At 38.6% G+C, this 14248-nt stretch overlaps 1 protein-coding gene and 1 long non-coding RNA gene across 5 annotated transcripts in view; one reads left to right on the top strand and one right to left on the bottom strand.

The window, feature by feature from the left end:
- P4HA1 (prolyl 4-hydroxylase subunit alpha 1) overlaps positions 1 to 14248 on the top strand; it is a 94112-nt gene that overhangs the window by 74562 nt on the left and 5302 nt on the right. For both annotated transcript variants that reach the window (XM_037130658.2, XM_037130657.2), the window contains exons 11-13: positions 3010 to 3063; positions 11123 to 11188; positions 14133 to 14201. In XM_037130658.2, the coding sequence (XP_036986553.1) occupies positions 3010 to 3063; positions 11123 to 11188; positions 14133 to 14201 (189 nt within the window). The remainder of the gene's footprint in view (positions 1 to 3009; positions 3064 to 11122; positions 11189 to 14132; positions 14202 to 14248) is intronic.
- LOC119038157 (uncharacterized) overlaps positions 12225 to 14248 on the bottom strand; it is a 44982-nt gene continuing 42958 nt past the window's right edge. For all 3 annotated transcript variants that reach the window (XR_005080364.2, XR_008391352.1, XR_008391351.1), the window contains one exon: positions 12225 to 12406. This is a non-coding gene — a long non-coding RNA (uncharacterized LOC119038157). The remainder of the gene's footprint in view (positions 12407 to 14248) is intronic.

The raw sequence follows: 14248 nt of genomic DNA, 5'->3' as shown, positions 1-14248 counted from the left end.
CGGGTGTGCTCTGAAGGTCCCAGCTCTGAGCATCCCTCTGAGCCCCCTGTGGGACTGAGCTCAGTAGGGCAGGGCCACTGGGAGTCAGAAGGACAGGCCAAGAGAATCATCAGGTGGGGGGGGGCTTTAGCTGAGTGTGCAAGTAGGGGAAGAATGGCTTCCTTTTCAAAGCTGCAGAGCTCAATAACTGAGTCTCCACCAAGAGTTTCTCCAGAAAAAGAGCACCCCCAAAGTTCCCTGTTGGGTGCACCCAGCAGACCTTTCTGCAAGACTAGAGCTTGGCAGGGTGGTGTCACCAGTAGTTGAAAGTTTGGGCTAGTGCACTCCCCAGCTGGTGCTTGTAGAATAGGAGTGGGTCACCCTGAGAAGGTGGCACCTGAGGGTGGTATGGGATAGGGACTCAGCACAGGGACTTCGGTGGCTGACCCTACAGATCTCTCCTTGGGGTCATACCACCCAGATCTTCTCTTTATGACTCCTATATTCCCTGGGTTGCCTTCCCTCTACCTGAGCCCCAGGTGAAGTGTCTAAGAGCAAGATTATATGCACTGGCCCTTTAAGAGAGCACCTGGGTTTCTAGCAGACTCCCTTCTCTTTCAGTCAGACAGAAGTCCCCCGCTGATTTTCACAACTAGATGTTATGCAGGCTCCTCATCCCAGTTCTGGTGGTCTAGGTTAGGGATCCTGGCATGGGGTTCAAACCCCACATTCCTCAAGTAGAGCTTTTGCAGCTGAGATATCTCTCTAGATTATCAACAACCACAGGTGGGTGCAGGAGCCAGCCCTTTTTGTATGTTTGCTCTTTCTACAGTCTCTATGTGACTTCTTTAGATCCTTGATTATAATACTTCTGTTCATCTCACCTTCAGCAGGTTATTCAGGTTGATTGCACTATAATTTAGCTGTACATCTGGTTTGGTTCTGGGAGGTGAGTGTAGCTTCTATCTACTCTGCAGCCATCTTCAAAGTAAGTGTAGTTTTTTGAATAGCAAAAGTGGAAGCATTTCATGTAGCTATTTCTTCTATATCTCCACTTAAGTTTGATTTGAATTTAATTTAAAGCATTATTCCTTTACATTTCTCAGTCATCCTTTATTGATCAATTCCTTTTCCAATAATACATTTTCATAAAATATCACATGGGTTCTCACTGGGAGATAAGGTGGCAACATAACCACGTGATTTGCTGTCTGTACGTTATTTATACTGTATGTTATTCAGACTGAGTAATAGATGTGCAGTGACTGATCACTGATAGACTTTGAAAGAACTGAGGTGATTGGTAATGATCTTGATGTGTAGCTCTTACTGACTTAGCAGTCTGTGGACTGAAGACCTAGCAGTGACATTTGAAGCAGTAATGCATGAAGTCATGCATTACTCAAAATGAATATACCACGGTAACTGAAGTTTCAACTGTGTTGTCAGGTTCTAGTGTTAATGCTTAGCTAAACCATGTTATCTGAGATTTGTACATTTTGGAATTGGGCAAAGCAGGACAGCCTATATTTAAATTTGTTTAATTAAGTTGCCATTCCATGGTAATCTACAATTTCCTTGGTATTTATCTGATTATTAGAAAGTCTTTGCTGTGTGTGTCTTTTTCTTTCCTGATCTGCATTTATTTTCATCTGCTTAGACTTCACAGGCTCTTTCAGGCTACTTGATGTATTTCTTTTTAATAGGCTGATCCAACTCAAGGTATCTATAATATAAGACAAGGTGGCTCGGTTGGAGCATTGTCCTGTACACCAAAAGACTGTGGGTTCGATTCCCTGTCAGGGCACATACCTAGGGTGCTGGTTCATTTCCCCATTGGGGCATGTATGGGAGTCAACCAATTGGTGATTCTCTCTTCCACCCTCCCTCTCTCCTCTCTAATATCAATAAACATATTCTCAGTTGAGGATTTTTTTTAAAAAGTAGTAAAATATCCAGAGTGACAATAATTTAGCTAGAACTTGGGTTTTACTGTGGGTAACACTCTTTAAATTATGTTCTCATGTCATATCTTCAACATTACTCTTTAAATTACATGATTCTTTCATTTTTGTCAGCATTTTACCATATTGGGATGGAAGGAGGGAGTAAAAGAAGGTGTCATTTTTCTTACAGTGTAAGTAAGGAAATTGAGGTTATATACAAAGTTACATACAGTGTAACTGAGAAAGCTGAAACTTGAACTCAGACCAAATATTTTTCTTAACTTCTTTTTGCTATGTCATACTAGTACATTGTCAGAGCCAACTGAAGTTGTTAGAGCCCTGAATAAGGCAGTTGGTGTTAACTTCTTCCCTTTTTTCACTTTAGTAGGGAAACTATGTGGGAAAGGGATTTTATGAAAGTATATTGGGAGTTTGCCAGCATTTAGAGGTTTGCAAAACATGCCTTGATTTAAATTCCAAAAGGAAATGTTTAGTGAAAATTAATCATAGAAATCTCATAATTCTAGTTTTAGAAAATTTTAACTCTAAAATTCTAATTCAACTTTTAGTTTGTTATATATTAGAGAAAAACATGCATCCCAACATTTGCTTAAAGAAAAGCCTATTCACAAATGTTCTCAAATAGCATACAGTAGCTATCCATGCTTTTTATCAGTGGTTACTTAGGAACTCTCATTGATTTCAAGTGTTTTGCTTCTCACCGTGGCTGGATGGCTTGATTGGAGCATCATCTCATACACTAAAAAGTTGTGGGTTCAATCCCCAAGTCAGGGTGTGTATGGGAGGCAACTGATGGATGTTTCCTTCTTTCCCCCCTCCTACTCCAGCCTCTCTTCTCCCCAAGCCCCCACCCGGCCTTCCTCCATCCCTCCCCCTTCCTCTCTTCCTTGCTCTCTCTAAGCATATTCTCAGGTGAGTATAAAATAAAATAACACAAAATGCTTTGCTTCTCGTTTCTCTAGAAGTACCTAACCATGATAATGTAGGAGGCCAAAATGGGGCTCATAGATTTTTAAATAGTAATCTTGGTAGTTTTCGTTCATGCTTTGTCTCTCTCCTTCAGGTAGCAAATTATGGAGTGGGAGGACAGTATGAACCGCATTTTGATTTTGCACGGGTAAGTAGAAACAGTAGGAATTCTGTTCTTTAGTGTTAAAAATTCATAACCTATTTGTAATTCATGGAAGGACGGTGGAATAAATACTCTGTAAAGCCTTTTTAACAGTAAAAAAAAACACCAAACCTAGATACACAGGAAAATAATTTAGAATGCTTTTAAATGCATCAATATACCTGGAAGAAACAGGAAATTACCAAAAGCAAACTGGACAAAGAAAACCTAGACTAAAATTAGAGTGTTGATGGGGGGTAAAAAACACTGAGGCTGGTGGCATGTATTTCCAGGAATCTAGAGTTTGGGGGTGAACAGCTCTATGAGAGGACCTGCCATAGTGCAGGTTATTGAACCTGAGACTCCTGCATAAAACCTCAATCTCCAAAAGGATTCCACCTTCCGAGCAAGACAGAATGGCTTTGACAACAATCCGCTGAGTCAGGAGCCTTCAGGACACATGTCTCTCACCGTCCTGGCTGGAGTGCAGTGTGCATAGGCAGCTTCTGCTGGGAGTTTGAAGGCCTGGGCCCGCCCTCACATGGAGCTCGAGTTTGAATTTTTACTACCCTGGAAGAGGAGACATTAATTTAAAGTTGTTAGCTTAGTAGTGTCCTTGGTACTTGGCTCCCTGAAGAGACACATCCTCATTCTAGCACCTTGGGAATTTTAAAGATTAAGTTCAGCTAAATGTGAACTAATTTTTTAAAAAATTACTAAGTAGTAAGAAGGCACTGTTGGTGAGACTAAAGCAACCGACAGAATGAGACGCCTCTAGGATGTTAAGACACTTGAATCGTCAGGTGCAGAATATAACATAACTATATAACGTGAAAAATAAAAGATAGGATAAAATTAATAAGCTTTCAAAATGATTTAACATATTTAAAAACAAAGAGAAATTCTAGCTGAAAAAAGTAATTGTTAGGATTTAAAGTTTAGTGGGTAAGTTAAAACACATTAGAGACAGATGAGGTGAACAAGTGAATTGGCTGATAAAACTGAAGAAATTACAAGAATACATTTTGAGAGACAGGAAGATAAAATATACAAAATAGATATGAAGAGACTGGAGAATAATATAAAAGCAATTTGCAAAAAACTATTATTGCCCAAGTACTCTTACTTAAGATTAATAAATATTGAACCTTTTTGATTTTACATATTGAGCTATAAAGTATGGCATTACCTAATCTTAATTTAAGATTTATTGTAATTACAAGAATTCCAAAAAATGTGCAGGGTATTTTAATAAATTTCTTGATCTGTTACTATTTTTAAATAAGGGTTTATTCTCTTGAAAGAAAATACACTCTGTATATTCTGTTATAACTCTTGACTGTCTTTTTAAAAAATATTTTATTTATTTATCTTTAGAGGGGAATGGAAGAAGAGAGGGAGAGAAATATCAATGTATGGTTGCCTCTTATGTGTCCCCTGCTGGGAACTGGCCTGCAACCCAGGCATGTGCCCTGACTAGGAATTGAACTGCGATACTCTGGGTCACAGGCCCACACTCAATCCACTAAGCTATACCAGCCAGGGCCAACTATTATTGTCTTAATCTCATAATCTTAGATTATTTTTCTATGTAGACCAGCAAAGAATATATTTTTAGTCTTTTTTTTCTATTTTTCTTTTTTAATTTTCTAAACTGAACTTTATTTTTCTTTTCTCAAGTATATTTTATTGATTATGCTATTAAGTTGTCCCATTTTCCCCTTTATTCCCCTCTATACTGCACCCCCCCACCAGCATCCCCCCACCTCTCACCCTTAGTTCATGTTCATGGGTTGTACATATGAGTTCCTTGGTTTCTCCATTTACTATACTGTTCTTAACCTCCCCCTGTCTATTTTGTACCTACTGTCTATGCTACTTATTCTCTGTACCCTTTCCCCCTCTCTTCCCCTCCCACTCCCCTGCTGATAGCCCTCCATGTGATCTCCATTTCTCTTTGCTGTCTCTTTATTGTTCATATTTTTTATCTTCTTTTTCTTTTTTAAATATATTTTATTGATTATGCCATTACAGTTGTCCTATTTCACTCCTTCATTCCCCTCCACCCTGCACTCCCCCTCCCCCACAATACCCCTCTTTAGTTTATGTCCACATGTCTCAAGTTCTTTAGCTTCTATATTTCTCTCCAACACCATTTGTTGAAGAGGCTATTATTAGTCCATTTTATGTTGCTGCCCCATTTGTTGAATATTAATAGACCATAGAGACTTGAGTTTATTTCTGGACTCTCTGTTCTGTTCCATTGGTCTATGTGCCTGCTTTTATTGCCAGTACCAGGCTGTTTTGATTACAGTGGTCTTGTAATACATTTTGATATCAGGTATTGTGATCCCTCCTACTTTTTGTTGTTCTTTCTCAAAATTGCAGCTGCTATTCGAGGTCGTTTATGGTTCCATATAAATTTTTGAAGTGTTTGTTCTATATCTGTGAAGTATGCCATTGGTACTTTAATAGGTATTGCATTGAATCTGTAAATCGCTTTGGGTAGTATGGACATTTCGATGATGTTAATTCTTTCAATCCATGAACATGGTATATGTTTCCATTTATTTGTGTCTTCCTTGATTTCTTTCTTCAGTGTTGTGTAGTTTTCTGCATACAGGTCTTTTACCTCCTTGGTTAGGTTTATTCCCAGATATTTTATTTTTCTTTTTGCTATATCAAATGGGATTTTTCCCTTGAATTTTGCTTATGCTTTTTTATTGTTGGTATACAAAAATGCCTTTGATTTCTGGATATTGACTTTGTATCCTGCTGTTTTGCCAAATTCATTTATTAGGTTGAGCAGTTTATGGGTAGAGTCTATAGGATTTTCCATATACATTATCATGTCATCTGCAAACAGTGACAGTTTTGTTTCCTTCTTTCTCATTTGGATGCCTTTTATTCCTTTTCTTGTCTGATCGCTGTGGCTAAAACTTCCAATAGTATATTGAATAGAAGTGGTGAAAGTGGACAACCTTGTCTTGTTCCTGATCTTAGTGGAAAAGATTTTAGTTTTTCCCCATTGAGTAGATGTTGGCTATAGGTCTCTCATATATGGCCTTTATTATATTGAGGAATGCTCCCTCTATTCTCACTTTGCTGAGTGTTTTTATCATAAATGGGTGTTGTACTTTATCAAAAGCTTTTTCCACATCTATTGATATGATCATGTGATTTTTGTCTTTGCTTTTGTTTATATGATGTATTGCATTTACTGATTTGCGAATATTGAACCATCCTTGCATCCCTGGGATGAATCCCACTTGGTCATGGTATATGATCTTTTTAATGTATTGTTGGATGTGATTTGCCAATATTTTATTGAGGATTTTATTGACTATGTTCATCAGTGATATTGGCCTGAAGTTTTCTTTCTTTGTTGTATCTTTATCTGGTTTTGGGATTAGGATGATGCTGTCTAGCCCCTTCTTGCCTTCAAGGTTTCTTTGGAGAAATCAGCCAGTAGTCTTATGAGCATTCCTTTGTAGGTAACTGTCTCCTTTTCTCTTGCTGCTTTTAAGATTCTCTCCTCTTTAACCTTGAGTAATGTAATTATGATGTGCCTTGGTGTGTCCCTCCTTGGGTCCATCTTCTTTGGGACTCTGAGTTTCCGGGACTTCCTGGGAGCCTATTTCCTTTGCTAGATTGAGGAAGTTCTTCTTCATTATTTTTTCAAATAAGTTTTCCATGTCTTGCTCTTCCTCTGCTCCTTCTGGCATCCTCTATGATTCGGATGTTGGGGCATTTAAAGTTGTCCAGGAGATTCCCAACCTTTTCCTCATTTTTTAAATTCTTGTTTCTTCATTCTGTTCTGGTTATATGTTTATGTCTTTCTTCTATTCCAGATTATTGTTGATTTGAGTTGAGGTTTCCTTCCTGTCACTGTTGGTTCCCCGCACATTTTCCTTTATTGCCATTTGCATAGCCTTCACTTGTTTCTCTATTTTGTGACCATACTCAAATATTTCTATGAGCATCTGATTACCAGTGTTTTGAACTCCGCGTTAGATAGGTTGGCTATCTCCTCATCACTTGGTTATTTTTCTGGAGCTTTGATCTGTTATTTCATTTGGGTCATATTTTTTTGTCTTGGCACATGTGTTCTGTTGTAAGGGGCAGAGCCTTAGTTTTCTCCAGGGCAGGGCTACTCACTTGGATGTGGCTCTGTATGTGGGGGAGTGGTTCGTGGGGGAACAGTGCTGCTTACTCGGCTCTCAGCTGGCTTTCAGTCACTTCCCCCACTTCCCATAAGGAAATTGGGCCCTTCTGATTTCGATTCCCAAGTGGGCAGTTTGTGTACATGATAGGACACAGTGGGTCTCTCCAATGAACTCACTTGTGAGGCTGGAATTTCTCCCACCACTGCAACCCCCATAGGTTTTTACAGCTAGCAATTTTGAGGCCTTACTTTCCCAGGTTGGAACCCTGGGTTGCAAGGTTTGTCTCTCTCACCAGTTATTCCTCCCAGTTTATCTGCATGCAAATATAGGACCACCTGGTCCACCAGCCCTGCCTCACCCAGTCAGCCAGCTAGCACCTTGCCAAGTGTCCTCTCTGCCCTGCTGCCTGTCTTCACCCCTCCTAACAGTCTGGGTGAATGTTTCTTCTTTAACTCCTTGGTTGTAGGACATCCATACAGTTTGATTTTCTGTCATTTCTGGTTGTTTTTTATTTTTAAATTTGTTGTTGTCTCTCTTTTGGTTGTGCAAGTTGGCAAAGGGTATCTAGCTATGCCTCCTGGCTATAGGACATACCTGGTCAGAAGTCTTATTTTTCTTTTTCTTTTTAATTTAAAAAAATATATTTTATTGATTATGCCATTACAGTTGTTCTATTCCCCCCTTCATTCCCCTCTCCCATGTACCCCCTCCCCCACCATTCCCTCCCTTTAGTTTATGACCACGGGTCTCAAGTTTTTTTTTTAGATTGTTTAGTTGAGATTTTTCTTTTTTCTTTTTTAATTTTATTTATTTATCTTTAGAGAGAAAGAGAAGGAGAGAAACATCAATATGTGGTTGCCTCTCATGAGTCCCCTGCTGGGAATTGGCCTGCAACCCAGGCATGTGCCCTGACTGGGAATCAAACCGCGATTGTGTGGTTCACAGGCCCACGCTCAATCCACTGAGCTATGCCAGCCAGGGCTCAAGTTCTTTAGCTTCTATATTTCCCATACTATTCTTGCCCCCCCCCCTTGTCTGTTTTCTACCTACCATCTATGCTACTTATTTTCTGTACCTTCTCCCCCCTTCTCTTCCCACTCCCCTGTTGCTAACCCTCCATGTGATCTTCATTTCTATGGTTCACTCCTGATCTAGCTGTCCTCTTAGTTTGCTTTTGCTTTAGGTGTGGTTGTTAATAACTGTGAGTTTGCTGTCCTTTCTCTGTTCATCTTTTTTATCTTCTTTTTCTTAGGTAAGTCCCTTTAACATTTCATATAATAAGTGCTTGGTGATGATAAACTCCTTGAATTTGACCTTATCTGAGAAGCACTTTATCTGCCCTTCCATTCTAAATGAAAGCTTTGCTGGATAGAGGAATCTTGGATGTAGGTCCTTGGATTTCATGACTTGGAATACTTCTTTCCAGCCCCTTCTTGCCTGTAAGGTCTTTTTTGAGAAATCTGCTGACAGTCTGATGGGAACTCCTTTGTAGGTGACAGTCCCCTTAGCTCTTGCTGCTTCTAGGATTCTCTCCTTCATTTTAATCTAGGCTAATGTAATGATGATGTGCCTTGGTGTGTTCCTTCTTGGGTCCAACTTCTTTCGGACTCTGAGCTTCCTGGATTTCCTGGAAGTCTATTTCCTTTGCAATAGATTGGGGAAATTCTCCTTTATTATTTATTCAAATAAGTTTTCCACTTGTGACTGTTCCTCTTCTTCTCCTGGTACCCTTATAATTTGGATGTTGGAGTGTTTAAAGATGTCCTGAAGGTTCCTAAGCCTCTCCTCATTTTTTTTGAATACTTCTTTCTTCATATTTTTCTGTTTGGTCATTTTTTTCTTCCTTCTGGTCCGCTCCTTTGATTTGAGTCCCAGTTTCCTTTCCATTACTATTGGTTTCCTGTGCATTTCCATTCATTTCAATTAGTTTAGCCTTCATTTGTTCCTCTAATTTGTGACTAAAATCAACCAGTTCTATGAGCATCCTGATCACCAGTGTTTTGAACTGTGCATCTGAAAGTTTGGCTATTTCTTCGTCGCTTAGAGTTGTGGGTCTGGGGCTTTGAGTTCTTCTTGAGCCCTGTTTTAGTCAGTTCGTGCCTGTTATGTATGAGGGGCGGAGCCCTAGGTGTTAACCAGAGCGGGGCCACCCAGGTGGCTGGTTTGTGATGCTGTATGTTGGGGCGGGGTCAAAGAGGGGCAATAGCGGTCCCCTCTGCTGCTTCCTGCCACTGGGGCCTGCGTGATCTGTCTCGCTGCTCGCTTCTTTGCTGTTTTATCTGCACACAAATGTGTAACCGCAGTCCACAGCAAGCCTGCTGCCTTGTGCCCTCCATGGGTCATCCCGTTGCTACTCCACACCTGGGATCTGCCCACAGCTGCCTGTGCACCTGGGTCGGTCCAGTGGATCTTTCCTGCCTGACCCCACTCCGCTGCTGGCTTCGCCCCTCTTACTGGTCGGGCTAAAAGGTTCATTGTTGTCAGACTTCCGTATAGTTCAATTTTCTGTGTTTTGGCTGCATATTTTGTTACTAAAACTTTGTTGTCTTTAAACTTGATTGTGTGAGAAGGCACAGTGTTTCCATCTATGCCTTCATCTTGGCGGAAGTTGAAGTCTTATTTTTCAATTACTGAAAAATGTTGCAGGTCTTGGATGATGTAAAAGACTTACAGTACAAGTCTCTATATTAATGTAATTTTTTTCTTAGGTTTTTGTTTTGAAGTAATTACAGGTTCCTAAGAAGTTGCAAAGAAACGTTCAGGGAGTTTTATACATGCCCCTTCACTCTGCCTTGCCCCATGTTAACATCTTGCAGAACACTATCAGAACCAGGAACTTGGCAGTGACACAAACCACGCAGCTGATTCATATTTCAGCAGTTACACATGCACTGGTGTGTGTGTGTTTGTGAGAGTGTCTATGGAGTTTTATTATGTGTGTAGTTTTGTGTAACTACCACTCAGATACATAACCACACCATCACCCCAGGACTGCCTTGCAGTACTGCTGTGTAGCTGCACAAGCCCTTGTGCCTCCCTTCCCTCACTGCTGCCAACCACTAATCTCCCTGTAATCATTGTTTCAGAATGTTATATGGATGTTATATGAATGTTATATATACAGTATGTATTCTTTTTAGATTTCATTCAGTAAAATTCCCTTAAGGTTTATCCAGGTGTAACGGGAAGTATCACTGTTGTGTTCCTTTTTATTGCTGTGTGGCTGTCCATAGTATGAATGTATCGCAGTATTTTTAGTCATTCAGTCTCTGACAGGTGTTCAGGTACTTTCCAGTTGTGGGCTATTAACAGATAAGTATGTAAATTTCTGTGCAGAAAATATACTTTCATTTTTCTGGGATAAATGCCAAGAGACTACACTATATTTTAATTTAGATTTAAATAGCCAGATATGAATTCTGCAGCCAGATTAAATTGCTGACTATTCTAAAGAAAGACAGTCACAGCAGCAGTAAACATTTGAATGGATCGTGAATTCAAAGTAAATCTCAAGGTAAACTTTCTGCTCACAGAGAATAGACTTCATGAATGTAGCGAGAGATGCTCATGTCTTGTTTTTTTCTTTTGGAAGCTAAAAGGGCAGATGGTAATTTTTTAAATAATCTGTGAATGGTAACTATTGGTTCTTATTATTTACCTTAGTAAATCTGGGGTTCTTTCCTCCAGTGATCTTATCAAAAGTAGTCAGTGTACAAGTTGAACCAACAACCAACAAATATATTTGCATGACTGCTGCATAAACTTCACTGAATATTAGAAAGGAACCTTTTGGAGTTGTTTCTGTCATAATCTTTGGCATATTACTGATGTTTAGTTGCCACTGGAGAATTTGCATTACTGAATTTTACACCACTGAATGAGTTGTGTTTCATTTACAGAAGGATGAGCCAGATGCTTTTAAAGAGCTGGGGACAGGAAATAGAATTGCAACATGGCTGTTTTATGTAAGTTATAGCTGAAACTTTTATTTTAAGTTGGGGTTTGATCATGTAATTTACTTATTTTGATGTGTTCAGATGTTTACTTTTATTTAACATCTTAGTTAAAGTTTTTACAACTTAGTAAAGGGAGTTACGATATTTTTTCAGTTGTAACTTTAAGTTGTACTATTACAACCTGAAGAAGAAAATTAAAATTACTGACAGTCTCACTACTTAGAGACAGTCATTGTTGGTATTTTGTAGTATGGACTGTTTGGTCATCTATGTGTATATAAGCGTCTCTGTCTATATGAATTTACACATTTGCAGTCAGATGATGACTGCAGTACACATGATTTTTATAGTTTTGAACTTTACCTGATATAAAAGTATAGAAAATGCTAACTATATAGTAATAATAATAATAATCTGCCCTGGCTGGTGTAGCTCAGTGGATTGAGCATGGGCTGTGAACCAAAGGGTTGCCAGTTCAATTACTAGTCAGGGCACATGCCTGGGTTGTGGGCCAGGTCCCCAGTAGGGGGCATGCAGAAGGCAACCGCACACTGATGTTTCTCTCCTCTCTTTCCCTCTCTAAAATAATTTTTATTTAATCAAATAAATAAATAAAATCTTTAAAAATAATAATAATAATCTGTGATAGTCAGCATCCAGATGAAGGAGCACAAACAGCACCGTAGAAGCCCCACCAAGGAAAACCATCCTCACATTCTTTCTCAGAGTTTCAAAATAGTGTGAACTTTGTTTCTTTAATTTTTTTAATATTTTATTATTTTTAGAGAAAGGAAGAGAAATAATCAATTTACGGTTGCCTCTTGTGTGCCCCCTACTGGGGACTTGGTTCACAGGTCGGTACTCAGTCCACTGAGCCACACCATCCAGAGCTATTTCTTAATTTTTTTAATTAAATATATATTCATACATATAGAAAAAAACTAAGATTTGATTATAATCTTTGCTCTAGTTAACTCTTGCTGCATAACAAATCACCCCAGAACTGAATGGTTTAAAATATCTTTATTTTAATCTTTCATGGCTGTGAGGTTGACTGGACTTCCCTCAGGGTTCTTTTGGATCTCTCGTGCATTCGCAGTCAGATGATGACTAGCCCTGGGATCCATCTTGAAGGCTGACATTGAGGCTGGCAGTTGGCCAGAATACCTACACGTGGCTTGGGCTTCCTCGCACGTGGTAACTGTAATGCAAGAGCAAGTATCCCCCCTGAAATACACAGCAGAAGTACAGGAACTTTTAGTATCTGTCCTCAGAAGTCAGATAATGTCACTTCTGCTATCTCACTTACTGCTGAAATGTCGCTCTTTTATTTCTTGCTCCCTGTATCCATCCCAACCTTCTCACCCTCCTTATCTCTGTCCCTCCTTCGCTATTTCCATACCTGTCATCTGTAGTGTCTTTAAAAAGATCTAAGATGCCATACGAATGAAAGATTCAAGGTACCATGAAAAAAGGATTTTGGATCAAAAAGGATTTAAGACTTATCAATGAATTTAAAATGAGCAGATTATGGCAAAGGGAAAACCAGGAGAGAAGTTGATAGGTACATTATACAAAATTTACACTGCAAGTCTTGTATACTTTTTAGAGATGAACTCTCCATAGAGTGTACCAATTTATATCCCAACTGCAAGTGCAATGTATTTGTCACTTTTTGATCTTTCACTTATCAGATTGGCAGTTATTGTGGTTTTAGTTTGCATTTCTCTGATTAGAGAGGTTGAATATCTTTTCAGATGTTTTTGGCTGTATTTGTTTCTTCTCCTGTTTCTTTGCTTTTATGAACATAATGATACTATACTATTTGGTCCAATATTTATTTAGATTAGATTATTTGACTGTTAGATTGTATAGATTATTTGAATATTATACCCCCTTCTAATTATATATTTGATTAGATTAATATTCATTTCACCCCCATTATTTAAATATTGTTACTGTGTAGGCTGCATAATACAACTTCTTAATTTCTCTAAAGTTAGCTTGTTTTATTGCTGTTAATTGTTAAGAGCTGTGAGTTCTTCCTTATTGATTATATATTTTTCATGGTGAAATGCCCTTCTTTATCTCACTTAATGCTTTTTACCTTGATTTAGACTGTGTCTGATATTAAGTTGGAACTTTTTCTTTGATACAGCATTTATCTGGCAAATCTTTTCTGTTTTCAGTGTTTGTAACTCACTTGTTTTAGATGTGACTCTTGGATATAGCATATAGTTAGTTTTTGCTTTGTGATAGTCTTCATCTGCCTGTACCTTCTATTTACGTTGCTTTTGACAAAACCTTCACAATATGATTTGTTTCCTTTGCCGTGTTTTGTGCATGTGCTTCAGTTAATGTGGAATGTTCATAGTTGAGTTCTGGGTTATCCTGGAGACCAACTTTATATAAACCTTTTATCTTCTACTTTTCAGTTAATGTGTGTTGATTCCCTACCACAAAAAATGACAAAACTGATTTTAGTGTATTGTTATTTTTCTTTTTAAGTTTCCATTTTGTCTAAATTAATTTACCAAGCACCTACTAATCTTGAGATACTGTTCCAGACACTAAAGTTCAGCTATGAACAAAATGGGTGAAAGTGTCTGCTCCACGGATATTATCTTCTAGTAGAATAAAATATATGTTTATACTCTATATTCCTACATTTGTCAAATTTAACTCATTCTTTTTACCTCTAGCTATAAGTGAAGTGCCTGTCCCAAATTATGTTCCCATTTCCCTTCCTGACTTTATTATTCCTTTACTTTATTATGTGTACTTTTTTACTTAAGTATGTAAACCTAAACAGCATCTTTTGTTTTTCAAAAACTGAGTAGCAGGTACAAACCCCCTATGTAAGTAGAATTCCAGATGTGCTCACATTCTGGTATTCGGTTTAACAAACGTCCGTGTACCAGCACTTTTAATGATGCTTTCTCACCTCTTACAGATGAGCGACGTGTCAGCAGGAGGAGCCACTGTGTTTCCTGAAGTAGGCGCTAGTGTTTGGCCCAAAAAGGTAAACTTGGTTTGTTATTTTGATTTTTTGTGTCTCTTTATTTTGAC

The sequence above is a fragment of the Artibeus jamaicensis genome, unplaced genomic scaffold, assembly GCF_021234435.1.
Source record: "Artibeus jamaicensis isolate MK-2021 breed Jamaican fruit bat unplaced genomic scaffold, CSHL_Jam_final contig_332, whole genome shotgun sequence".
In the NCBI taxonomy this organism is placed as follows: domain Eukaryota; kingdom Metazoa; phylum Chordata; class Mammalia; order Chiroptera; family Phyllostomidae; genus Artibeus; species Artibeus jamaicensis.
This window is presented reverse-complemented; position numbering and strand designations above follow the sequence as displayed.